The following is a 27315-nucleotide window of genomic DNA, read 5'->3' as shown; positions in this document are numbered from 1 at the left end:
TCCGAAGGGCTGGTGACCGCTGCTCTAAAGTAGTTAACATTTCTAGGGAGATGTTTATGAGAGATTTTTTAGAATTCTGCCTTCCAGCTTCACGGTTTCCGTCTGAGAAGGCCTCTATCCCGTATAGTTTAGAAGAAGAGAACAATTAAAACCAAACCAAAAAGTTCAAAAACAAGCAAACAGAAAGACCACGGGGGGTGGACGATGACGGAAGCGTGAGCTGGTCCCTTCGGGCGAGTGGGCTTGTGACATCCATGTCATCCCACGTTATTAAATGGTCGCAGGCGTTGGTGACAAAACTGGAATGCTCCGTGGGGAGGGCGCCCGCACGGACCCTGCGGACTGCCGGGCGGACGCTGGTGTCGGCGCCCCCCGGTGTCCTCCCGGGCGTCTGCGAGCGGGATTGCTGAGCCCTATTCCAGTCGGACCCGTGGTCAGACGGGGGGCTGTCTTTTTTTTTAAAAATATATTTTATTAATTTTTTACAGAGAGGAAGGGAGAAGGATAGAGAGTTAGAAACATCGATGAGAGAGAAACATCGATCAGCTGCCTCCTGCACACCTCCTACTGGGGAGGTGCCCGCAACCAAGGTACATGCCCTTGACCGGAATCGAACCTGGGATCCTTCAGTCCGCAGGCCGACGCTCTATCCACTGAGCCAAACCGGTTAGGGCGGGAGGCTGTCTTTAGGGGCTGGGGTGCTGAGGCCCTAGGAGATGCTTAGGTCTTAAGAAGTTTGCCTCCCTTTCTGTGAGTCCAACAGGACTTCGTGATGGGGAACAGTAAGTGGTAAAAACACCCGAACCAATAATAAAGCCAAAAAGGAAGCACCCAGCAGACAGACTCAGACAGCAGCGGGAGACCAGGCCCGCCCGCCCGTGGCGACCCTGCAGCCGTGAGATGCCCCCCGGCGCTAACCCGCTGAACTCCCCGGGATGAAACGTACTTGCTCCCTTTTCATTCCCAGGGCACGTGGGAGGCCGGCCTGGAATGGACTGGGGTGCTTCGAGGGGGACACCGCCTCTCCGAGTCCAGCCGCTAAGGACAGTGGCGTGTCCAGAGCACGCGGGGCTTGCTTTCAGACATGCCCGACGGCGCGGGGAGGGCTGGGCTGGACTCCCAGGTTCCCTGTGCAAGCCGGGATGGTACAGGCCTTCTCGGACGACCGATTCTGAGTTGGATGAGTTTCTCCTCCTGGTAGACACGACAGGGTAAAGCAAGCATGTCAGACTGAAAGGCGAACACGGGCCAAGTACACGAGGCATGCAGCCCGTGGGCTGCGAGTTTGACGAGCTGGGGGTTACGGAGGGCAGAGCGCTGAGCTCCGTTGCATCCCTAGGGGGTCCCTGAGCGCAGATGTTCTGTGTGCGGTGGTCAACGTGTGAGGCATCGCAAGCTGCTTTACCGTCAGGGTGAGCTTATGGATAAGTGTTGCTACTTACCTGTCTGTGTCGTGAGAACCGTTTGTCAGAATACTATAACTTTGGGACCTGGCTGGTGTGCTAAGTGGTTAGAGCAACACACACCATTAGCCCTTTCACTAAAGGGTCTCGGGTTTGATTCCCGGTCAAGGGCACAGACCTGGGTTGTGGGTTCGCTCCCCACCCCTGGTTGGGGTGTGTACGGGAGGCAACCAGTGGATGTTTCCTTCACACATCAATGTCTCTCTCTGTCTTTTTTTTTTTTTTTAAATATATTTTATTGATATTTTACAGAGGGGAAGGGAGAGGGATAGAGAGCTAGAAACATCGATGAGAGAGAAACATCGATCAGCTGCCTCCTGCACACCTCCCACTGGGGATGTGCCCGCAACCAAGGTACATGCCCTTGACCGGAATCGAACCCGGGACCCTTCAGTCCGCAGGCCAGCGCTCTATCCACTGAGCCACACCGGTTTCGGTTTCTCTTTCTTTCTCTCCCTTCCTCCCCCTTCCACTCTCATGAAAAAAACCATGGAAAAAAACACCCTCTAGTGAGAATTAACAACAACAAAAAATACTGTAATGTTGGAAACGAGGAAATTGAGAGGCTCTTACTGAGATCCATGTTTTATGTTTAAGTTCTGATTAATACTTTGATCTTGCTTTAACAGGCCTTTTTATTTGCACAGTCTTTTCCGTTTGGCATGCGCACACACACACACACACACACCATGTTGCTCACTTTAGGTTTAGCTGAATGCTTGAGCACGTAGCCTATTTATTGCCTGGCATACAGCAGGTGCCCAATACCTGTTTGAATCTGTGCATTTAATACGCGGCTGTTGTACTAAGGTGTTTGCTGACATAATCCTATTGGTGGTTCATCTTTTTCTATTAACCATTTGTTTCCAGATCATGAAGAGGGGCTTTGCATAGGACACGTGAGAAAGAAAACACAAGTGTGGTGCTCTTGTTAATGTGGGCATTTACACATGTTAAAGGGGGAAAGGGACTGGGGGGCACGTGTCAAAACCAACTATATAATGTGCATGGCAGAGACCGCTCTTCCGGGCGCGTGGGGGCATGTGGGACGTGAAAAAGGACTTTCCACAGAAGATCGAGAGTAAATATTCAGAAATGGTTTCTGCTGATAAAGATGGCAGTTAGTGACTCCGTTATTTCCAACGTGTGCGTCTGCTTTCTTGGAGACACACACACATGGTCCAGTGCCAGTTCTTCCATCGTGATGAGCTGCAAAAAGTCTGAGCTAGGAACCCTCCACGCCCCGACACTCAGGTTCAAACGCCATAGGAATCCGAGGCGTGCCGGTTCCCCAGGGGCCCCGTCTCGGAGAGGTGAGCGAGGGCGTGTCTCGCATCTGTCAGCCTGTCGCTGTGGCCCCCCTAACTCTCTCCCCCCTCTCTCTCTAGTCGTACAGTTTATCAAGAAAGAAAATAGTGCATTACACCTGCTTTGACCAGCGGAAAAGAGCGAACGCAGCGTTCTTGATAGGTGCCTACGCCGTAAGTACTTGGCGGCGGTGGCTCTCAGTAACGGGTGCTGACGCCGTCCCCCTGTCCCCTGTCCGCAGCCTGGGGGGGGGGGGGTGGTCAGGATTCTCTGCAGCTTGGGAGCTGATCGGATGGAGAGAGTGGCCTGTTCCCTCTTTACTTTCGTAGCTGATGGCAGAATCTCGGAATCGGGGTGTGTGGCTGGGATTCCAGGGCTGTGCAGGTGTTAGAACAAAAAGAATACCCAGAGAGGATAGTTCCAGAAAAAATATATATTAAAAGGCTGTTGAAATGTTCCTTTTTTGGATAAAAGGAAATTCTAGAGCAGGGGTGGGCAAACTTTTTGACTCGAGGGCCACAATGGGTTCTTAAACTGGACCGGAGGGCCGGAACAAAAGCATGGATGGAGTGTTTGTGTGAACTAATATAAATTCAAAGTGAAGGAGCGGAGGGGAGAGCAAGAGAACCCTCCGCTCTTTTGGCTCCGCGGGCCGGATAGAACAGCCGAACGGGCCGGATCCGGCCCGCGGGCCGTAGTTTGCCCACAGCTGTTCTAGAGTGAATGGGAAGGCTGATGATAACTGTTTTTACCAGCCCACTTACTCCTCTATCCACTAGGCAAACCCAGCAGAAACCCTGCCTGTATTACAACTTCCCCAATAACTAGGTGAAACGTCTCAAAAATCTTTTGGATGAGACGTTTCGTCCTCTGTGAGCACCGAAAGGTCAACGTGCGTTCCACGAGAACGTGCGTGCAACATGCGAGTTTGGATGTGACCATTTCTAGAATTTTCTGTAACATGCTGGGCTGGGCCCAAATCTCGGAGGACAAGCCCTCAGGACTTTCAACCACATCTGCGACCTCGAACAGCTTTTTAGGGACGAGGGATAGATAGCCAGGTGGGAAGACGCTGGGGGAAAGGCAGGGACAGAGGCGTCCCTTCCCGTCGTCCTTGGGGAGGGAGGGTCAAGCGCCTCCTGATGACCTTGACGAGGGAGGCTGGGCTCCTAGGACATCCCCCTGCCCCCGGGACCACAGCCCCGGGGACCAGCCCCGCCGGGTGCTGGGAGCCTGTCCGCTGTGGCGGGTGCAGGCTGGGCACGGTGACCAGGCGATGGGCGGACGCAGCCCGCAAGCCTCGGGCCGTCCCTCGTGGTACCTCTGTCCCTCGTGGTACCTCTGTCCCTCGTGGTACCCCTGTCCCTCGTGGTACCGCTGTCCCTCGTGGTACCTCTGTCCCTCGTGGTACCTCTGTCCCTCGAGGTACCTCTGTCCCTCGTGGTACCGCTGTCCCTCGTGGTACCTCTGTCCCTCGTGGTACCTCTGTCCCTCGAGGTACCTCTGTCCCTCGAGGTACCTCTGGGCACAGCCTGGCCTGGTGCGAGGAGTCCCGAGCAAGAGCCAGAAAGGCGCTTTCTCGCTCGCGGGCCCTGGGAGGCGGGGAGAGCCGCGCTATTGCCCAGGCTTCCTTCGGTTTCCTTATCTGTAAAACGAGAGGGTGGATATGGTGGCCTCTGAGTCCCTCCCAGTTCCGGGGAGACTGGGGTATGGGCAGTGCCAGCCGGGCTTCTACTATAAGAGCAGGCTGCTGGCGGGAGCACCCAGGGGCGCCCGGGAGCCGGGTTTGCAGGCATCCTCCCTGCTCCCTGCAGCGGGCTGGTCACTGCGCCCCTGAAACTGACCATCGCCACGTGTTCTTCCTCCTCGCCGCAAACCTCTTACGTCCCCAGTCCTGGCCTGTTGTTGTTGTTAACCCTCACCCCGAGACAGTTCCCCGTTGATGTATAGGGAGAATGGAAGGGAGGGGAGAGACGGAGAGAGAGAAGAACATCCAAGTGAGAGAGACACACCGATTGGCAGCCTCCCTCACTCCCCGGCCGGGGCCAGGGATGGAGCCTGCAATGGAGGTACGTGCCCTTGACTGGAATCGAACCCGGGACCCTTCTGTCTGTGGGCCAACGCTCCCAGGCGTCCTCAAACTACGGCCCGCGGGCCACATGCAGCCCGCCGAGGACATGTACCCGGCCCGCCGGGTGCCGCTGCCTGTCCTGCTTAGCAGCCGACGCGTCGCGGGCCCGCAGTGCGCATAGGAATTTGTTCATAGTTTTTTTTTTTTTTAAACTATAGTCCGGCCCTCCAACGGTCTGAGGGACAGTGACCTGGCCCCTGTTTAAAAAGTCTGAGGACCCCTGCAGTCTATCCACTGAGCAAAATCGGCTAGGGCAGTGCTTGCCTTTTCAGGAAGGAAGTGGACTCCCATCAGCAACGTGCCGAGTCAGCGGAGACTTGTCATGGTGACTTCTGTCCTTCCTCTCCTCACTCCTCAGTCGTTTAGGCAGCTCTGCCTCCAGACATATCGCTGCCACATGGTTATTGCTGTCAGCGAGCCGGCCACTGCCGCTGCTCACCTGGACGCCAGCGCAGCGCCCCACCCTCCTTACATTCCTTCCTTTATCCGGGGTCAGAGTGACCCTGTACAAGCACAGATGAAATCGTGTCACCGCCCTGTTTCAGCCCCGTCTGGGACCGTGGTCGGCAAACGGCGGCTCGCGAGCCACATGCGGCTCTTTGGCCCCTTGAGGGTGGCTCTTCCACAAAATACCACGGCCTGGGCGAGTCTATTTTGAAGAAGTGGCGTTAGAAGAAGTTTTAAGTTTAAAAAATGTGGCTCTCCAAAGAAATTTCAGTCGTTGTCCTGTTGATATTTGGCTCTGTGGACGAAGGAGTTTGCCGACCACTGGGCTAGGATGCTCAGTTCTTGGCATAAAGTCTGACCCCTTTACCGGTGTCATTCCGATCCCCCCGATCCGGCCCGTCTGCCTCTCTTCTCTCTTTGCTCACGACCCGCCCACCAGCCCTGGCCGGCGTGGCTCGGTTGGGCGCCGTCCGGTACACGGAAAGGTTGTTGGTTTGATTCCCCGTCAGGACCCATGCCAGGCTCCATCCCGGGGAGGAGGCAGCTGATCGATGTTTTACTCTCACATCCAGGTCACACTCTACCTCAAAAAACTGTTAAAATCTTTTAAAGAGACAGATGCTCCCATCCCCGTGGCCTTTGCCCATGGACTCCTGAGCGTGCCCCCAGCAGAGGCCTTGCCAGCTCTGTTCCCACCTGCAGTGCCTTCACCCCAGCCCTCGGCATCCCTGGTTCCTTCTGATGGTCCCTCCCCGAGAGCCTTCTCCCAGGTGTCCCTGCTCCCGCCTCCCGTCGCCCTCTGCCCGTGGCTGTTTCGTTTTCTCTGTCGCACCACGTCTGGCGTTACCCGAGCCATGTATGTATTTACTTGTTGATGATCGCTTTCCCGGACTGGAAGGCAGGGACCTTGTTGGTTTCACGCATTGCTGTGTCTGGGAGGCGATACCATATTCAACAAGGGGTCAGGGCCTTCCTGCCATGCTGAGTCACGGGGGCGTCCGGGGTGGGGGCGTCCCAGGAGAGAGATGAGGTGCTGGCGGCCAGTGTGGGAGCGGTGGGGTGCTGCCGGGCTGCGGAACGATGGGGCTATTTCAGCGTCTGAGCGCTGAGCATCGAGCTTAGAACATCGCAGGTCCTTCGTAAACATCTGGTGAGTGAATGAAAGATGGGATGACCGAAGAGGAAAGAAGGAAGGAAGGTCACGTCCGAGGAAGACTCTGAAAACGATCCAGTTGGACGTGAAGTCTAGTTAACACGCGTCATCATACATAGTTACATGTTTTTTTTTCTTGCGATGATCCCTGACCTGTGTGAAGTGTACGGCCCATGGAATTAGGCACATTCACAGTGTGGGGCCGCCACCAGGCCTTTCTTTTCTAAAAAAAATACGTTTTTATTGATTTCAGGGAGGAAGGCAGAGAGAGAGAAACCGTCCATAATGAGAGATGGATGGGCTGCCTCTTGCATGCCCCCCACTGGGGATCGAACCCACAACCCGGGCATGTGCCCTGACCAGGAATTGAACCCTGACCTCCTGGTTCCTAGGTCAACGCTCAGCCCCTGAGCCGCACCGGCCGGGTCACCAGCCCTGGCTCTGAGTGTGCCATCCCTGGCAGCCAGGCACCTCCTGGGCCAGGCCGTGCTGTGGTTTCCTGCCGGATCACGCATGTGAGTCCCTCACAGATGCACCTGTGTTTCTGTTTCCTCCCCTCTGCGTGGGGGAGGGCCTTCTCATGTTTGATATCGGGGCGTCATGAGGATGGAGAAGGAGATGAAATGGAGGACATGGTGCCCAGCAGGAAACCCACAAACCCCTCTGTGTGGGCGATGCCGCAGCCAGGGGTGACGATGCCGTGACTGCCCGAGATCGCAGCGCGCGTGACAGACGGCAGGCGTTGCAGCGAGCCCCCCTCCCCCGGGAGCACCTCCGCGTCCCTAGTGTGACCTTGTGCTCCTGGAGCTGGAGGCTCAGAGGTGACCAAGACACCAACTTTGAAACGAGCCAGTCGGAGGAAGACAAGGGCCATCGGATTTCACGTAGATGTGGGATCTGCTGAACAAAATGAACTGACCCAGTGGGGACGGACACGTGGATACAGAGGACAGACTGGCAGCTGTCAGAGGGCAGGGGCTGGGGGCTGGGTGAGCAGGGTGAAGGGATTAAAGCAAAGAAAAAAGAAAGACATGCCCAACAGGTGGCTCAGTGGTTGAGCGTCGACCTAGGAACCTGGAGGTCCCGGTTCGATTCCTGGTCGGGGCACATGCCCGGGTCGTAGGCTCCGTCCCCAGTGGGGGGCGTGCAGGAGGCAGCTGATCCGTGATTCCCTCTCATCATGGATGTTTTTATCTCTCCCTCTCCCTTCCTCTCGGAAATCAATAAAAATATATATTAAAAAAAAATTCATAGACACACAACAGTGATTGCCAGAGGAAGGGAGGGTGGGGAGGTAGGAGAGGGTAAACGGGATAAATGGTGACGGAAGGAGACGTGACTTGGGGTGGTGAACATGATACAACATGCATTTGACATATTACAGGACTGTACACCTGACACACGTGTAATTTTACGAACCCATGTCGCCCCAACAAGTTCGACCTGGTGTTTCCCAGGACTCAATACTCAGTGCAGGTTCAGAGTTAGGGTGCTTGGGTCACCACAGCCCCCCAGTCCCCCCAGCAGTTTGAAGAAGGTGGCCCTAAAAATTACAAGCATGGACGAATCAGGCCCTGCGCCTGCCGAGAGATGGGTCCTCACTGGCTACTGAGCTGTTCTCAGTTCACAGACAGCGATAAGGGGGTCCAGGCGGGGGAGGGGGGACGGGGATCAGGCCGTGACGACCGAAGGAGGGAGAGCGTGTGTCCGAGGAGCGGTTGCACTGAATGCCCTGGTTTGGCTTTAAAAGTTAAGGGCAGAGCCCGGCCGGCGTGGCTCAGTGGTTGAGCATCGACCTAAGAAAATAAAATGTGTTGGTTCAGAACAGAGGCATTTGCCTCCTAGGCGGCCACCACGTGGACGCCAGCGCGATGCTCTGTGGCCTGTTCCTAGGAAGGGAGGCGAGGCCCCTGCCCCGGCAGCTTCCTGTCCCCAGTCCCCTCCTTTCACAGCGTGACGGGCGAGAATGGGTTTGTGACCATCGCTTGCAAGTGGGCGAGACGGGCGCTCGCCCTGGCCGGTGTTTTTGGTGGCTTTAAAGAGGTCAGGCCCCCTAAAATCACACGGACTCTGTGTGTTTGGAAGCTCTGTGAGTCTGCAGCGGGGGGAGGGGCCGCACTGTCTTTGATTCCGTTTAGCTGTGGGCTAGGAAAATGCTTTTCATCCGCCGAAGGGTCGTTCCTCCCGTTTAACGGAATAAACACATCTTTCCAGGAATTTTTGGTTTCTGTTCTCCTTTTGCGTCCTGATAACAAGCCTCGTCTGTGCTGTAAATAAGCTCTCAGCGCCCGGCCCACGCGGCTCAGGGGTTGGGCATCGACTTAGGAACCAGGAGGTCAGGGTTCGATTCCCAGTCAGGGCACAGGCTGTGGGCTCCGTCCCCAGTGGGGGGCGTGCAGGAGGCAGCCGATCCATGATTCTCTCTCATCATGGATGTTTCTACCTCTCTTTCCCTCTCCCTTCCTCTCTGAAATCAACAAAAATATATATATATTTTTAAAAAGCTCTCAGATTTACACACACACACACACACACACACACACGCACACGCATTGTAGTCAGTCCTGGCACACTGTACATGCTTCCAGCAGCTTGCTCACGCCTTTTTTTGAACCTTATTAGTAGCCTTGAAAAATCCCTGACTTTCTCCATGAAAGAGCTTGTGTGCGTGTGCATTTGTTTCACGGATGCGCTGAGTTGAGGGGGTTTCTGGAAGCGGTGAGGTCTCCTGCAGCCGTGATTGGAAGGGGCGGGAATGCCCAGCAGCCTCGGGGAAGGTGGGTGGACTTCCGGTCCGCTATGCATTTATTGGGTCTGTGGGCAGCGCCTCTGCGGGTTGGGTTACAGTCACTTCTCCTTAAGCTGACGTCGCCTTTGTTCCAGTCCCACTGTGTTGACATTCGTGGACGAAAGTATTCAGGGAACATGGTTGCTGCTTTCAAAAATGTATAGCCTGGCCAGTGTATAATAAAAAAAAAATATAAAAAAATTAAAACCTACATCTACACGAGGAAACCATCATTATAACAGTGGAATAAGCAGTCTAAAATGTATGTGTTTTTCTTGATGTCAGAGAGGAAGGGAGAGGGAGAGAGAGAAACCTCAATGATGAGAGAATCACGGATCACCTGCCTCCTGCACACCTCCTACTGGGGATGGAGCCCCCAACCCAGCCACGTGCCCTGACCGGGAATCGAACCCTGACCTTCTGGTTCCTAGGTCGATACTCGACCACGGAGCCGCGCTGGGCCGGGCTAAAAGTGCGTTAACACTGGAGAATGATTAATTCTGCAGTGTTCTCGAAGAACAGTTTTGTCCCGTGGCACGTAGCCAAGCACTTTGGGTGAGGACAGGGGCCTCCCGCCCCGCCCTGCAGACACCTGACCGGCACCCACCACTCCCCGTCCCCTGCCCTCGCCAGGCAACGGCTCTGTAAACACGCGGAGGGAACAGCCAGTTCCTTGTTGGGGCGTCATTGTTGTTTTCCTATTCTTGAGTCGACTCACAGGAGAGGAGGCTCCGTGCCCGTGCGGGTCCAGATGGGAGATTTGCTTCTCATGCTCTGTGGCCTCTGTCTTAGGCGTGTGGATAACATCTCCCCTACAGACTTCTTCAGTTGGAAAAAGAACACGTTGGCTTTTTTTCGGTCCCTTGGGAACATGCTCCAGTTACTAAATGAATACGGGGGTTGTCTGGTCCACACACCCTCCCCTCCCCCGCCCCGGGAGAGGCTAGGCCTCTGCAAGTGGTCCTGATCCATGGCAGGCCAGCCCCCCTCGGTCTCCCTGCCCCCACCCCGCCGGGTTCCCCCCCCCCCCCCCCGGGCCAGCTTGGAGGCCTTCCTCCTGTGCAACTCAGACAGTCTCTTTATTGACTTTTTAATGTTTTTATTGACCTTTCAGAGAGAGGGAGAGAAACATCAGTGATGAGAGAGAATCATGGGTTGGCCGCCTCCTGCACGCCCCCCACTGGGGATCGAGCCCGCAACCCGGGCCTGTGCCCCGACCGGGAATGGAACTGTGACCTCCTGGTTCATGGGTTGATGCTCCACCACGGAGCCACGCCGGCCAGGCCAGAGAGTCTTAGGACTTTGCTCCTTCACTGTCCTTCCCTGTTATTTCTCTGTTTACATCAAGAAAACCTTTCTCCTTTGACGGCTGTCCTGCCCACCAGGCCTCAGATTTGGAGTCAGTCCTGAACACAATGCCCAATGTTGGGGAAAGCAATGCATTTGGAAGACGCTTGAGATGTCACAAAGTGTCAATCCAAGCGTGTGAAATAATTCAGGGTTCACTTTAGAGGTGTTATCCACATGCTCATTGATTTCCTCATGCTTTTTCTTGTTTGAAAATTACGTTTTTTGGGGGTGACTTGGCTAACAACATGGACAGGTTTCAAGTCTCCATTTCTGTGCTATGTCATCTGTCCATTGCCTTGTGCGCCCACCACCCAAGGTCGTCTTCTTCCGTCACCATTTATTCGCCCACCCGCCCCCCCACCCACACCGCACCCCGTGACCCATTTCGCAGGCCCCGAGCGCTGCGATTCATAACAGACGCAAGCCTTGGAGAACAGGAAGAAGGACGCGCCTCCCCGGACACGCGTTGAGGACTGCTGGCGGCGGGGCCATTCATTCCTGTCCTGCTTCCACTGGCGGCCGTTCAGTGCGGTGGGTAAAGCGGGCTGGTGCCGTGCCGGCTGCTTTCCACGTCCCGTCGCATTTCTGATCTGCAGTCAGACTTCCCGATGGAGTTCGCCGGTGATGGTTGACCGCTGGGGACCTTCTTTATTTCCGGGAGCGCTTAGAACAGAGGTAGAGTCAGTCCCGCATTTGAAGAGTGGTCGCCTTTTTCCTATTTTTTTTAAATGGAATGCGGACATTGTTTTCCCAGTCACGGGTTATAATGGGAGGAAATGATTAAGAAGAAAAATGTGTCTAAAAATAAGAAAACTGAACATGTTGTGGTGCTTGCGTACGACGGCGAGGACGGGAGGCCACGAAGTCTGAGAAGCGCAGAATTGGGAACCCAGGACGAGACTTGAAAATGAGAGTTTGACATTTTAAGTCTTTGCTGAATTTGTCACCTCATAGTGGTGTGTTTTTTTAAAACCTGTAAAGAATGTCAGTGAGTTTATTTGAGCTAAACTGTTGACAATTGCTGGAAGCAGAACCTCAACATACGGGGACGATGCTCCGGAGAACGGCTTGAGTTATTCATCGCAACCCAAGGAGGGGCCCCAAGGGGGTTCATGAACTCCACCGGGGACAGACCCGGGAGGCGGGGAGAGCAAAGCGGGGAAACCAGGGCGTTTCTTCTAGCTGTTCACCCCGTGGACTTCTGTGGCTCCTCCTTTGCGGGCGGCAGGTCATCCATTTCCTCCTCTACAAGCACACCGCCTGGTCACCTTGTTTAGCTCATGAGAGGTTCCCGTAGGGAAACGGGCGTCGCATCCGCTGTCTGCTGGGTACACGGAACTTTGCTGGGCAGAGACGTGGGCCCCCTGGGGTCTGCTGGGATTCTGACAGTGGAGGTGGTAACACGGGCCAGAGCCTGGGTTTGGGGGTTGCTGATGCTGAGGTCCACATCTGTACTTGAACCTGAGAAGGTTGAGTTCGGTGGCCCGTGGGTGGCGGTCTGGGTCTGTGGGGGGCGGTCTGGGTCTGTGGGTGGTGGTCTGGGTCTGTGGGTGGTGGTCTGGGTCTGTGGGTGATGGTCTGGGTCTGTGGGTGGTGGTCTGGGTCTGTGGGTGGTGGTCTGGGTCTGTGGGGGGCGGTCTGGGTCTGTGGGGGGCGGTCTGGGCCTGTGGGGGGCGGTCTGGGTCTGTGGGTGGCGGTCTGGGTCTGTGGGGGGCGGTCTGGGTGTGTGGGGGGTGGTCTGGGTCTGTGGGTGATGGTCTGGGTGTGTGGGGGGTGGTCTGGGTCTGTGGGTGATGGTCTGGGTCTGTGGGGGGCGGTCTGGGTGTGTGGCAATCCTGGGGATGTTTATAACCTCAGGTTTTGGTGTGTATATACATGGCCAGTCTTTAGGGCTGGAGCGTCAGACATCCTAACCGCTGTGGGTCCGGAGGCGCACGGACACGGGGGGTGAAAGGAGAAAAAAGTATTTGGGGACCGAAGTTCATCTCCTTTCCACCTCGGGGCGGTCTTGAGGGTTAAGGAGCCAAATCAGTCACTTTCCGAGAATATGCCTGCCACCTCGAGAGCTTAAAGAATTTCATTTTTAAAATCCTCACTGAGGATATGTTTTTTAAAAATTTTACTTTTGGAGACAGAAGAAGGGACGGGGAAGGGAGGGAGGGGGGGGAGAGAGAAACATTGATCGGTTGCCTCCCACACGTGCCCCTCGGGGACTGAGCCCACAGACCAGGGATGAGTGCTGACCGGGAATCGAACCTGCAACCTTTGGACCGAAGCTCCAACCTGCTGAGCACCTGGGCAGGGCTCGCTCTCTCCTTAATCGGAGGCAGAGCCATGACACATGAGAATCCATGACACATTTTCTCCAGAAACACGGCACCTGGTATTTTAATGACCCCGGCGCGCATTTGTGCACTCAGCAACGCCCTCATTTACGGGCGCCGCCCCCACCCCTCCCGCGCCCCCCTCAGCGGGTTGTGGAAGGCCATTGCCCTCCCCTGCCCCGGAGCCTTCCTGGAATTGCGAGGGCCTGGCGGGGTTTCACTTTGCGCTTATGAATAATTGAGCCCTGGGATAAAAATAAAAACAAAGGCTCACTTTCCCGCAGAGCAAGGGTCATGCGTGCTCAGCCGTGCAGGTAAGAGCAGCGGGCCCGGGGCGGGGGGGAAAGCGGTTCACGGGGCAGCCGCCTCCCTCCTGCGGAAGGACGCCTCGTGCTCCTGGGGGGACGTGGGTTTGCTCGCTCAGGACGTTGTGTGAGCTTTAGTGGTCTACTCCGGCACGGATCGCCTCGAGGCGGCTCTCCCGCGAGGGCCGGGGGGCCAGGTGGTCTGCGGTGAGCACAGAGTACCGTCAGCGACGCACAGTGGTTCTGCTCCCAGAAGGGGACCCGCCCCCCGTGACATCTGTGTGTGTTTTAATATATATTTTTATTGATTTCAGAGGGGAAGGGAGAGGGAGAGGGAGAGAGAGAAACACCAATGATGAGAGAGAATTGATTGGCTGCCTCCTGCACGCCCCCTCTTGGGGATGGAGCCCGCAACCCGGGCATGTGCCCTGACCGAGAATCGAACCGTGACCTCCTGGTTCCTAGGTCGACGCTCACCACTGAGCTCTGCTGGCCGGCTGTTGGCGTGCCTTGAGCACAGCCCGGGCGGCTCGGGGTCTGCCTCCTGTCCCCAGGCTCTCACCCACCCTAATGCCAGGGGCTGCCGGGACATGTGGGCAGCCCCGTTGCTGTCTAACGATCCCCATGATCACCTGACTCTTGCCCCTCAAAGAGCAGGAGGTGGGATGCACACGTGGTGAGCCATGTCGCTCCGTGCCGTCTGGGGTGCGATCTGAGTGCTGCTGTTCGTCTGCCGCAGGTCATCTACTTGAAGAAGACTCCGGAAGAAGCCTACAGAGCGCTCCTGTCGGGCTCCAACCCCCCCTACCTGCCATTCAGGTACAGCGCTGCGCGTGGGGGCCGTCGGGCGGGAGCGCCTTGCTGGGCAGCCCGCGACTGTCCGGTGGGGTTATTGTTCTTAATGGTCTCATGACTGTGACCTGGACGTTCTATGGCGTGAAATGAGATGGTGGTTTTTGTTATTTCCTTTTTGCAGAGTTTCCTTCCCCCACCCCCACCCCCACCCCAGTCTAGTAAGATAGAACAGCTTTCTCCTTTTAGGAATTAATTTCCCCGGGATCCTTTCTGTATCCTGACTGTTGAAGGGCAAGGAGTGCCTGATTTAGGAGCTCACAACCTTATCAAGACTCGTGAGCCCTCAGTAATCGAGCTCATTGATTCACCCATTCATTCCTCCATTTCACGGGCGATGGCTGCGCTCTGACCCTGTGCCGGGGGCTGGGCAGGTAGGATCAGACCCTCTCAGCATCTTCCCGAAGCAGACGCTCAGCGGGCCCGGCTCACTGCGGCCGCACATCTAGCTTTCAGCCAGGACGGCGGTCTCTTCCTTACAGTGCCTGGAGGGAGCAGTTTGTAAGCATCATGGAAAGAAGATCTTTTTATTCTTATTTGTTTATTTTTAAATACAATTTTATTGATTTCAGAGAGGAAGGAGAGGGAGAGAGAGCGAGAGAAACATCAATGATGAGAGAGATTGGCCGGCTGCCTCCTGCACACCCCCTACTGGGGATCCAGCCTGCAACCCGGGCATGTACCCTGGCCGGAATTGAACCGTGACCTCCTGGTTCATAGGTTGATGCTCAACCCCTGAGCCACACCGTCGGGCCAAAGAAGATCTTTTAAAAACTTTGAGTGAACTTGAGCTTGTTTAAACAGTGGGAGGGAGTGTACATTAAAGCCCCACAGTGGTCCTCTGTGGGAGGGATGTAAATGATCCTGACGTTTCTGCGTATCTGTGTGTGCGAACCTACCAGCCTCGGGACTGCCGCTGATGGTTTCTGAGGTCACGTGACCAACAACCGCGGGGAAAGGAGCAGGGAAGGCCCGGAGCCTCTGCTGGTCTGCCTCCCTGCCTCTCCTGTGCGCCCACAGGGGCAGGTCCCCGGGCCTGACACTTAGCAGTGTTCTCAGCGATCACTTCAATGAATACATGAAGAGAACATGCCTTCAGGCTCAAGGGGTTCGAACCTGGGTCTCAGCCCACAGGAGGGGGCCACGGGGAAGACAGCACCCTCTGTACTTGACCTTCTCCGTGAAATCGGGGGGTACAGCAGTGAGAGGAAATAGCCCCAAGAAATGCAGAGTCTGAGCCAGCCGTGGGCAAACTACGGCCCGCGGGCCGGATCCGGCTGTTCTATCCGGTTCTCTTGCTCTCCCCTCCGCTCATTTACTTTGAATTTATGTTCGTTCACACAAACACTCCATCCATGCTTTTGTTCCGGCCCTCCGGTCCAGTTTAAGAACCCATGGTGGCCCTCGAGTCAAAAAGTTTGCCCACCCCTGGCACTGAGCACATTACCTACGGAAGGGCGGGTAAAGAGCTCAGGTTATTAAGCACGATTATACTGTTCGCTTACACGTGCTAAGGAATCTCTTTCCTGAGAACTAGAATTTTTTGAATAAAGATTCATCCGGAATCTCCCACCCACCCCCCCCTCCCCGCCCCCCATCTCTGTGACCATCTGCTCGGAAGCACCCAGGACACCTTTCCTGACCCGCACCGCGTGGATTAGAACAACCCGCTGGCCTCGGGAACCGTGTGTGTGCTGTCCGACCCCCTGGGGCTTGGAAACGGATGGCTTATCTCCGAGGTGGGGAACAATGCAGGCTCTCTCCCCAGGCAGACAGCCGTTCACAGACCCCCTGCCGCGCCCGCTTCGATGGCGTTGGCCGTGAAATGCACCCGCCTGTGTGCGTTCGGAGGGCGTGTTGTGGTGGGATGACCCCGGTGACATCTCTGTTGCTGAGCGAGTCTTGCTGTGGCCGCGGCCATGACTGGTTCCCTGGGCAAGTCCGAACGTGCAGATCCCACAAAGGCTCAGAGGGTCAGCCACTGGGCCCTGGGCCCTGGGCACGGGGCCGCCTCCTCCTTCCTTCTAAAGCAAAGCAGGCGGGCGCGGGATAGATTGTGTGTGTGTGCGCGTGTGTTTAACTTTTAAAAAAATATATTTATATTGATTTCACAGAGGAAGGGAGAGGGAGAGCTGGAAACACCAATGATGAGGGAGAATCACCGATCGGCTGCCTCCTGCACGCCCCCCACTGGGGATCGAGCCTGAAACCGGGCCTGTGCCCTGACCTGGAATGGAACCTGGGACCCTTCAGGCGCAGGCTGACGCTCTACCCACTGAGCCACGCCAGCCAGGGCTGAAAGATCTCTTTACCCCAAATGCTGAAACCGATGTTTGTCAGCTTGCGTAGGATCTGGTGATTTCTGTCGAGGTTTATCAGGCGGTGAACTCGACCTCAGAGGGGAGTTCTGACCACGTTTTCCTCTTGAGTCTCCAACACGTGGGCGCGACATGCGTTTCACGCTTCTCCTGGCTTTCCGTTTCCTTTCCACTTCTGGCCGCGATGGCTCCCGCCTCTCTGCTCCTCTGTGTTGATCTTTGGGGTCAGGGCCCCTGCCCCCCTCCCACCCCATGGGTCTTTGCTAACCCTCGCCTCTGGTGCTTGCTGTGATGGGGAAATGGGCATGCGTTTTGAAGAGGGAGGCGTGCCGGTTCCCCGAGGGTGGGAAATGAGTGGAAATTTGGCTTCCGTGGTGCACGCTGCGGAGCCGGCTCTCGGCGGCGGGGCTCCGGCTGAGTGGGGCCGCCGTGGAAGCAGACCCTATCGGCCTTCCCTGAGAAGCACCGCGACAGGGGACCTGGTCACAGAAGCGACGCTGGGTCTCGGGGAGCCCCTAGCCACACGTAAGGAGGCGAGTTACGTCCGCTCCGCGGTGAGCTGCAGTGGCTCGAGCTGCGAGAATGGGCTCAGACTGCTGCTTTCATTCCTATTTTTAAAAACACGTTTTTATTGATTTCAAAGAGGGAGCGAGAGGGAAAGACAGAAACATCAGCGCTGAGGGAGAATCATCCATCGGCTGCCCCCTGCACGTCCCCTACTGAGGATCGAGTCCGAAACCCGGGCCTGTGCCCTGACCGGGAATAGAACTGTGACCTCCTGGTTCCTAGGTCGACGCTCAACCCCTGAGCCACCCAGGCCAGGCTCTCATGTCTATTTTTATGGCCCCAGATCAGTGCCACCAAACCGCCTGCTGATAGAAGGGCCAGGCCAGCGTTGTTTCTCCTCCTGGAGGTCCGATCCCAGGAGCCAGCGCCGTGGGCAGTGGGTGTGGAACGGGCTGAATCAGGCACAGGAGTGAGCGGCGTTACGTTGTTGAGAGCCTGTTCCGTAAGCTCGTCACTGTCCTTTCATCTTCACAGCAGCTTTACTGTGGGCACCAGGCGCCACCGGGTGCTGACGGGAAGGCCCGGAGCGAGGGTGTCTAATGGCCTCACAGACGGAGGGACTGAGGGTCTCTAATGGCCTCACAGACGGGAGGGACTGAGGGTCTAATGGCCTCACATGACGGAGGGACTGAGGGTCTAATGGCCTCACATGACGGAGGGACTGAGGGTCTTCAATGGCCTCACAGACGGAGGGACTGAGGGTCTAATGGTCTCACAGACGGAGGGACTGAGGGTCTAATGGCCTCACAGATGGAGGGACTGAGGGTCTCTCATGGCCTCAAAGACGGAGGGACTGAGGGTCTAATGGCCTCACAGATGGGAGGGACTGAGGGTCTCTCATGGCCTCACAGATGGGAGGGTTGGGGTCTCTCATGGCCTCACAGACGGGAGGGTTGGGGTTAAGGCAGGAAAGCCTTTCTGGGACGGGGGGCGGCGGAGGGACGGAGGGGTTAGGCTGTCGGTCAGCAGCCCTGGGCTGAGCTCCTGTGCCTGTGCTGCTGGTTGGAGGAGATTCTACGCTGCTGACTTCCCGCCACCTTTCAAGCCCCGACTCAGAAGTGAGTGTCACTTCTCTGTTTCTTGGTGAGGATGATCATTCATTCACTCATTCATTCATTCATTCATTCACGCCTACAGCACGGGAATGTGCCCCCCACCGGGAGAGCCGTGTTCCGTCGGTGCTCGGCTCTGTCCCGGGAAGGCGGGCTCTCTCTCATGAAGGGCGATCGCTTTGTTCTGCCCGCGAATTCTTATCAAATTCTTCCCTGTGGGCCTCGCTGGGACCCGCAGCCGCGCTTTCTCTTCCCGGGAGCCAGGCCTGTGTCCTGGGTTTGTCCAGCCTGGAAGGCAGGCTGCTTCGGACAGCTGTGCGGAGTGTGTGGGCGCCCTGGCTGGCTCCCGAGGACCCACACCGCCTGGTCGCGGGCTGAACTGACTAGGACGAGGGGCGTGTACTGCGGAGCCCTGGTTTAGTCTAAACTGAAGGCGACTAACTTTAAAAGACACCTTGGCACCCTAACCGGTGTGGCTCAGTGGATAGAGCATCTGCCTGCGGACTCAAGGGTCCCAGGTTCGATTCCGGTCAAGGGCATGTACCTTGGTTGCAGGCACATCCCCAGTAGGAGGTGTGCAGGAGGCAGCTGATCGATGTTTCTCTCTCATCGATGTTTCTAACTCTCTATCCCTCTTCCTTCTTCTCTGTTAAAAAAAACCGATAAAATATATTAAAAACAAATAAAAGACACCTTGGATTTTGAAGATCTGATATAAAATTTAGAATTATTTAGAACTGCATCGATTGCATGCTGAGATGGCACTCTTTTAGGTATGTTGGATTTTACAAAATGTATTATTAAAACGGATATAATTTGTTTCTTTAATTTGAACGTGGTTATGAAAACATTTGAAACGGCACACGCGGCTCGGTCGTGGCTGGCATCTGGCTGCCATTGGATTTTGTGTTTGTTATTGCGCATGGTTTATGGGTAAAGGCTGTTGTATAAAATTTTGGCTTTGAGAGGCCAGTAGAGCTGTCCAGGCATTAGTTGAAGGCTCATTCATTCATTCATTCATTCAACATCTGCAACATGGAAATGTGCCCGACACCGTCCCAGACGCCGGCACCCAGGCAGGCAGTCACATCCCTGTCCCGAGGAGCTCCCGGCCTGGTGCGGGGGGTGGTGGTGGATGGGGTGCTCCGAGCTCGGAAGCTGCTGGGGATGATGGCTGCCAGCCACGGCTGGGCAGGGATTTGCAGATCTCCCCCTGGCTGCTCTCCCGAGGGTACGGAGACTCACAGACTCGAGCCAGACGGGTCCGGCCACCCCACTGCTCCCTTCGCGTCCGCTCCTCCTCACTCCTCAGCATCCCTCGCGCCGCGAACGCCGCCTCTGTCCTCCGCTCTTCCTTCGTCTCAAGCAGGTTCGCTGCCAGAAGCGCTTGCGTGTTGTTGTGTGTAAACATGTCCTCCCTGTCCAGCTTCGTCTCCTCGTTGTTAACACGCACGAGGTTGCTACGCTCTGAGCGATTGCTTAGATTCCCAGGTGGCAGGCGGCAGGGTGCTGGCGGCCTGGCGGGGGAGGAGCGAGGGTTTGCGGGTGTCCACGGTGTGGATCCCACCAGTGCTGATGGGGCTCACGGTGCCCGAGTCCTCACCAGCCCACTCTCCGCGCTGGGGCGTGAGTGAGGGGAGCCCTTTCTCTTTGTATCTGCTGGGGAGAGGTTCCCTAAATGTAATTTTTCTACTGCTTCTCGGCAAAATGAATACAAAAGCCATGAAAATAAACGCCAGTTATTCCATCTACTCAAGCATTCATCGAGCTTCTCCGTCAACACGTTTATGAGCTCACAGCCCTCCCCTGCCAGGCCTCTGTGTGTGGATCATCACCCCTAAGCAGTGCAGCTGACTAGCGTCCCATTGAGCGAGCATCGCCGGGAAGGATCGAGTGAGATGGTCAAGCGTGAGGTGAGCTATGTCTCCAGACGCCGTGTTGGGGGTCAGCGCCCCAGGACTGACTCTAGAGCAGAGATGAAAGATTAGAACCCGGGTGTTCTTAACTCCTGAGCCAAGAGCGGCCTCGCGTCTACCTGCTTAAGAGGGAATGCAGCCCGCTGTAAAGCTGTCGCGACAGATGAGGGCGAGAGCTGGAGTCTTCCCCTGTGGGAAGGGGTGCAGACGTCCCCCCCTGGTTGAAGCCGACGGGATTGCAGTGGCCCTTTAGGAGAGATGAGGGAAAGTACAACAGACCCTCTTATTCCACTCGGCAAGTGTTTGCTCCATAAATACGAATGAATGACTGCCTGGGTGGATGAATGAATGACTGCCTGGGTGGACGAATGAATGACTTCTTGGGTGGACGAATGAATGACGGCCTGGGTGGACGAATGAATGACTGCCTGGGTGGACGAATGAATGATGGCCTGGGTGGACGAATGAATGACTGCCTGGGTGGACGAATGAATGACTTCTTGGGTGGACGAATGAATGACGGCCTGGGTGGACGAATGAATGAATGCCTGGGTGGACGAATGAATGAATGCCTGGGTGGACAAATGAATGACTGCCTGGGTGGACGAATGAAAAAGCAAACCAGGAATGAAAAAGCAAAGCCATTAAGCCAACAACCGGACCGCTGTGAAAACTAAGGCAGAGCAACGCTTGCTGTTGCCCCTGGTATGTGACGTGAATCCCGGACGCTCTTCGTAGCCTCTCTAAGTGTCTGCGTTAAGATAAAGCGTTTTCCTGCCACTTGGCAAAGGGAGAGAAGACGGCGTGGAGCATCGCCGCGACCAGCTCTACCCCAGGAACAGCCTTTGGCCAAGAGGACGGAGGACGTGGTCTTAAGTGGACTGGAGGGTGGGGCGCACGCACAGAGAGCTGCTCTGGCGACCGGGCATTGAGGCGTCAGCTGCCGAGTTAGCCGAAGTGGCCGTGGGCTGTCAGAGGCCACTTTCCGGGGCAGCTCCCAAGCCCCTCTGCTTAATGTAAACATTGGTTTACAACGCAGCTGGAGATTGTGTTGTACCCGGCACGGGGCGCGGGTACAGGAGAAGGGGCGAGTAAAACGTATAGGTGCCGCCTTCTTGGGGACGGAGAGAGAGGGGACCCCATAAGCCCAGCTTGCGTTTGTGAGTCCGTGGCTGAGTCTAGGCGTGGGGCCGTGGTCGGCAAACTGCGGCTCGCGAGCCACATGTGGCTCTTTGGCCCCTTGAGTGTGGCTCTTCCACAAAATACCACGGCCTGGGCGAGTCTATTTTGAAGAAGTGGCGTTAGAAGAAGTTTAAGTTTAAAAAATGTGGCTCTCCAAAGAAATGTCAATCGTTGTCCTGTTGATATTTGGCTCTGTGGACTAAGGAGTTTGCCGACCACTGGCGTGGGGAGATGCGCTCGGGACTAAGGAACACCTTCTAGTCCTAAACGTCTGTGTTTATTCTTGTTAAATACAATTTTTCCTTCTCTTTACTGAAGCAGCAGCTTTTAATCTAGGGGTCTGTGGGGGTAACTCGGAGAGTCAGTGAATTCGGATGATAAGAAGTGCCGTCTTTATTTTCACGAATCCGATAAGATGACGTTCAATTCCAAATGTCGGAAATCAGCTGCAGTAATATCAGCCACATACATGGCTTTGTCCCAATAGAAATTACAGACACATTTTTTTTATTCCGCTAACAGTTGTTGCAGTATCTGAAGATAGATACTATTTATGTTTATTTCTTCTTCATTACAGTCCTTATCAGACCTGCTACTAGGCCGTGTACATATTGTGGTATTAAAAACTTGTTTTTTATACTTTGATAACTATGAGTTTAATTGAGTGAGTCTTCTCTTACTCCTCTGCATTTCATTTTATGCCTTTAAGACTTATGCTGAGATTATTAATTAACCAATGTCACCCCAATAAATTCAATAAAATAAAAAAAGAAAGGAAAATAAGGCTCAGGCTGGGAAAAGGGCGTGTCGGGCTGCGGCAGGGTTTCTGGCACCCACGGGCCCTGAAGCCCCAAAGAAGCGAGGGCCCCCGAGGGAGCGTGGCTTCTTCATCCGAGCTCGCACCGCACATCCCCGGCGCTTCTGCCTGCCGTTAACCCGTTAATAGTTGCCTCTTGCGATATGTCTCATGTCTCTCCAAGGCATAAGGGAAAGGGGTTGTTTGGTTCTTCATGACCCACGAGCTCTGGTGGCACTAAGCAAAGAATTCTTGAAACCGGACTGAGATATCTAGAGTAACCTTCCTGTTCACATGGGTGAACCCCGCCGTTTGGGGACGTAAGGAACATTGCTGCTAAGCTGCTTTGCTGACTTAATATTAATCATGCCAGGTCACCAGGAGGCGGAAACTCGGTGAGGTTGAGATTGCATTTGTTTAAATCCTCACATGAGGACGTGTTTATTGATTTTAGAGAGAGAGGAAGGGAGATATCGATAGATAGATAAATGGATAGATAGATGGAAATATCCATCGGTTGCCTCCCTTAACATGCCCTGACCGGGGATCAAACCCACAACCTTGGCATGTGCCCTGACTGGGAATCGAACCCGAAACCTTTTGGGGCACGGAATGATGCTGAGCCACCCGGCCAGGGCTGACGCCGCATTTTAATTCACGGCTTAACAACCACCGGTTCAGGTTACCTAGGATGGTGTGATATAAAACTCAGGTGTACAGTCATCCTGTGTTAAAGCTCTTAAGGGTCACCTTCCCTCCCCCCCGCCCCCGAACACCCTGGCCCCGCCCCTGCCGCCCCAGGACCCACTTGGTCCTGGCCGGTGCCCGAGCTCTGTCCCTCGGTCAGCAGTGGGGGCTGGGCAGAGACGGGAGCCTCGAGGTCAAGTTGCTCGCCTTGGACACCTTGGAGCATGGGAGGCTAAAGCGGTGCCAGTTCTTGCTTCACTGGCCGGAACCTGATACCGGAGTTTTAGGTTGCCGAGCGCAGGTCTGCTAAGTTCTCCGAAAACGTAAATAAAGGATGAAGCGCTCGGTGTTGGGTGCGGTCGGTCCCCTCCACTTCGTGGGGTGCTAGCGGCTCTCGTGGGTCCCGAGAGGACATCCTTCGGAGGCCTGGCTGCCTTTTCCTGTGGTTTTGGGGGGCAGGCCTCGGGGAAGGGAGGCTGGCATTTCATCCCGGAAAACAGCTGCTAGGTTCTGTGACCTGCATCCATTGCCCCCCCTCTGCCTCTCTCACAGTGCTTGCTCCTCTCCGACCATCAGTGTCTTTCTTAACAAAAAGTCCAGCCCGCCTGCCTGGCTCAGGGGTTAAGCGTCGACCTATGAACCAGGAGGTCACGGTTCCATTCCCGGTCAGGGCACACGCCCGGGTTGTGGGCTTGATCGGCAGTGGGGGGCGTGCAGGAGGCAGCCGATCCATGACTCTCTCTCATCACGGATGTTTCCTTTCCTCTCTGAAATCAGTAACAATATATTATAAAAATACAGCAGCCCAGTTCTGCTGACGCCTATCCGTCATGACAGGAGCAGTGATGGCATTTAGCGATGCCTCCTGTGTGCGGGCCTGGAGGAAGGGCTGCCTGGTCTCTGAGTGTGACCCGACCACAGGCCTGCCAATGCAGCTGCTGCTCTCAGGACCTGCGTCTCAGGCCAGACGCCGAGACCACGGAGGGGGCGTCCCTGGCACGGGTCCCAGCAGGGTTGGGATTTGAGTCCGACCCCCGAGCCCGAGGCTCGGCCACCCGCCCCCTGGGGTGCGGCCGTCTCTGAAGTGCTGGGTGACGCCATGGAGCGAGTCTCCCCACGAGTCCCATCTGATGGGCCCCACGCGCTGACCCGGTCCGCCGCTGGGAGCCCGCCAAGCCGGCGCCCCGTGGGCTGGGGCGTCTCACCACAGCCGGGAAGTGGGTGCTCGGGCTAACGGGAGCTTTTCTGTGTTGACAGGGACGCTTCCTTCGGGAATTGCACGTACAACCTCACCATCCTCGACTGCTTGCAGGGAATCAGAAAGGTAAGCAGCTCTCCTCCGGCTGCGGGCCACACGGCCGTTTCCAAACGGGGGGAAGGAGCCATGCCCCTGCCCCGTGTGCTGGGGGGGGAGGAGGAGGCGGGGCAGGAGGCTTCTGCTCCCCAACAACCATCGATCCATCGATCGATCGGTCTGTAAATGGAGCCCGTACGTAGGACCGTCGCGCTGGGCCGGGCGTCCTGTCGCTCCTCTCAGAGCCGAGGGGGCTCCCTCCCATTGAATCTGTGTTCTGGGCCCATGTCCCCGTCGGTCTGCTGCGGAGCCTGGGCGTCGGGGAGTCCGGCCGCTGCTTCCCCTGCTGGCCTGGAGGACGCCCCGCTGCGCGCGCTCTCTCTCTCTCTCTCTCTCTCTCTCTCTCTCTCTCTCTCTCTCTCTCTCTCTCCCTCTCTCTCTCTCTCTCTCTCTCTCTCTCTCTCTCTCTCTCTCTCTGTTTGTGCTGATTTCAGAGAGGAAGGGAGCGGGAGAGAGACGTCAGTGATGAGAGAACCACTGACTGGCTGGGGTTACCGGCTTTTGCCCACCCCGGTGCACAGGAGGGAGAAGCTAACCCGAAGGCTCTGTGAGGCTTTGGGGACAGGTTTTAGCTATAACTTGGCTGGTATGTTGCGTGTTGGAGACAGAAATAATTTCACACGCAAACAACGTGAATGACCGCGAGTGGTCTCTTGCGGGACACCCTTCATGTTTTAGAGAGAGTCGTCCGTGAGACGGGCGCAGAGCACGACGGCTGTGCGAGGAGCTGCTCCTCCCCCGGCTCTGCTCGTGGGCACGGAGGGGTGGGCACGGAGGGGTGGGCAGGGAGGGGTGGGCACTGAGGGCGTGGGCACGGAGGGGTGGGCAGGGAGGGGTGGGCACTGAGGGCGTGGGCACGGAGGGGTGGGCACGGAGGGGTGGGCACGGAGGGGTGGGCAGGGAGGGGTGGGCACTGAGGGCGTGGGCAGGGAGGGGTGGGCACGGAGGGGTGGGCACGGAGGGGTGGGCGTGGGCACGGAGGGGTGGGCACGGAGGGGTGGGCAGGGAGGGGTGGGCATGGAGGGGTGGGCACGGAGGGTGGGCACTGAGGGCGTGGGCACGGAGGGGTGGGCAGGGAGGGGTGGGCACTGAGGGCAGTGGGCACGGAGGGGTGGGCACGGAGGGGTGGGCACGGAGGGGTGGGCAGGGAGGGTGGGCACTGAGGGCGTGGGGCAGGGATGGGGTGGGCACGGAGGGGTGGGCACGGAGGGGGTGGGCGTGGGCACGGAGGGGTGGGCACGGAGGGTGTGGGCAGGGAAGGGGGTGGGCATGGAGGGGTGGGGCACGGAGGGTGGGCACTGAGGGCGTGGGCACGGAGGGCGTGGGCGGGGCACCCGGGCTGGCAGGCGCCGCCTCAGCTCAGCGTGGGAAACTGACTCCCTTTCTGCCCGCAGGACTGCAACACGGGTTTTTCGACTTTGAGACGTTCGACGTGGATGAGTACGAGCACTACGAGGTGGGTTGCTTCCGAGTTTTGGGCTGTGATGGCCCCGGGGTGGTGCACCTCCGTGTTTTGGGCTGTGATGGCCCCGGGGTGGGTGAACCTCCGTGTTTTGGGCTGTGATGGGCCGGGGGTGGGTCGCCTCTGTGTTTTGGGCTGTGATGGCCCCCGGGGGTGGGTGAACCTCCGTGTTTTGGGCTGTGATGGCCCCGGGGGTGGGTGAGCCTCCGTGTTTTGGGCTGTGATGGCCCGGGGTGGGTGAGCCTCCGTGTTTTGGGCTGTGATGGCCCGGGGGTGGGTGAACCTCCCGTGTTTTGGGCTGTGATGGCCCGGGGGTGGGGTGAGCCTCCGTGTTTTGGGCTGTGATGGCCCGGGGGTGGGTGAGCCTCTGTGTTTTGGGCTGTGATGGCCCGGGGGTGGGTGAGCCTCTGTGTTTTGGGCTGTGATGGCCCGGGGGGTGGGTGAGCCTCCGTGTTTTTGGGCTGTGATGGCCCGGGGGTGGGTGCGCCCGCCTGCTGGCGCTCAGGCGGTGCCCGCGGGGCAGCTGGCGGAGGACATCGCCCCGGGGGTCCCAGGGTGGCCAGTGTCCCCTCTCCGCTTCCACTGGGAGCCACCCTTTCGGTTTCGGGAAACACCCATCGCTGTGTATTCTTCCACCGAGTCTGTACTGACAATTACTCTGCACCGTCCTGGAAAAACAACGCACAGTTTGGTAGTGAAAGTGTAAGTTACAGTCATTTGGAAATCCGGGTTCTTCTGAACACAAAACGGGACGTGTGCCTGGTGATCCTTTGGCCGGTGCGCATTTTATTCGGAAATGCCGCTGCCTCTGCTCAGCGGGAAACAAGTCCAGAGGCTCGGAGGGGAGGCCCTCCCCCACGCCCCCTCCGCCACGCCCCCTCCCCCTCGTCCCCTCCACCACGTGGGCCGTCCATGTGAACCTCAACTAATAACCTGGATCGTATGATTTGGAGCCAAACGGCGCGGCAACTTAATTTAACCAAATACCTCAAATATTTACTTTGCCTTAAAGCTCATCAAGTGCCCGGCGTTCCAGCGGGTCTGTGTTTACGGGATACACCCACACGATCAGCCCGCTTTATTGTTCTAGACCAGGGGTGGGCAAACTTTTTGACTCGAGGGCCACCATGGGTTCTTAAACTGGACCGGAGGGCCGGAACAAAAGCATGGATGGAGTGTTTGTGTGAACTAATATAAATTCAAAGTAAAGGAGCGGAGGGGAGAACAAGAGAACCCTCCGCTCTTTCGGCTCCGCGGGCCGTAGTTTGCCCACGGCTGTTCTAGAAGGTAGGCAAGTACAAAGAAGACACTTTAAAAAAAAGGTTATTTAAAATTTTAATTTTTTTTCTCAATTTCAGAGTCCATTCAGTACTATTTGGCATTAGTTCCAGGTGCAGAGCACAGTGGTTACAGTTGTAGTTTATAAAGAAAAGAAGACAGAGTTCCGTGTCTTTGGTCTTCAAAGTCTTCGTGGTGCCGTTAAACGTCGCGTGTACGTCTGTGATGGCCCTTACCACATGCAATGTCGCATTTTCTTTCACGGGTGCCGTAGTTTGCGCTCCTGTAAGAAAAACACCATAGACCACGTGGCTTACGCAACAAACACCGATTTCTCTCAGTTCCGGAGGCTGGAGGTCTGGGATGGAGGGGTGGGGGTGGGCCTGGACGTCCAGGAAGGACCCGCCCCCAGACCACAGATGGCCCTCCTCTCCCGCGTCCTCAGGTGGTGGAGGGGTGAGGCCGCACCCTGGCCTCTCTTTTATAAGGGCACTAACCCCATTTGCGAGGGCCCCATCCTCATGACCTGATCTCCTGCTCAAGGCCCCACCTCCTCGCACCATCACCCTGGGGTTAGGTGGC

At 56.5% G+C, this 27315-nt stretch overlaps 1 protein-coding gene across 8 annotated transcripts in view; it reads left to right on the top strand.

The window, feature by feature from the left end:
- CDC14A (cell division cycle 14A) overlaps nucleotides 1-27315 on the top strand; it is a gene marked incomplete at its 3' end in the record, with an annotated part of 77057 nt that overhangs the window by 20086 nt on the left and 29656 nt on the right. For 6 of the 8 annotated variants that reach the window (XM_080647698.1, XM_080647701.1, XM_080647699.1 and 3 more), the window contains exons 4-7: nucleotides 2852-2944; nucleotides 14009-14088; nucleotides 23897-23964; nucleotides 25388-25449. In XM_080647698.1, the coding sequence (XP_080503824.1) occupies nucleotides 2852-2944; nucleotides 14009-14088; nucleotides 23897-23964; nucleotides 25388-25449 (303 nt within the window). The remainder of the gene's footprint in view (nucleotides 1-2851; nucleotides 2945-14008; nucleotides 14089-23896; nucleotides 23965-25387; nucleotides 25450-27315) is intronic. The other 2 variants (XM_080647697.1, XM_080647700.1) reach the window with 2 other exon arrangements.

Source organism: Plecotus auritus, assembly GCF_963455305.1.
Source record: "Plecotus auritus genome assembly, chromosome: 12".
NCBI classification, from domain to species: domain Eukaryota; kingdom Metazoa; phylum Chordata; class Mammalia; order Chiroptera; family Vespertilionidae; genus Plecotus; species Plecotus auritus.
The sequence above is the reverse complement of the archived record's forward strand: the minus strand, read 5'-3'. Positions and strand labels throughout refer to the sequence as shown.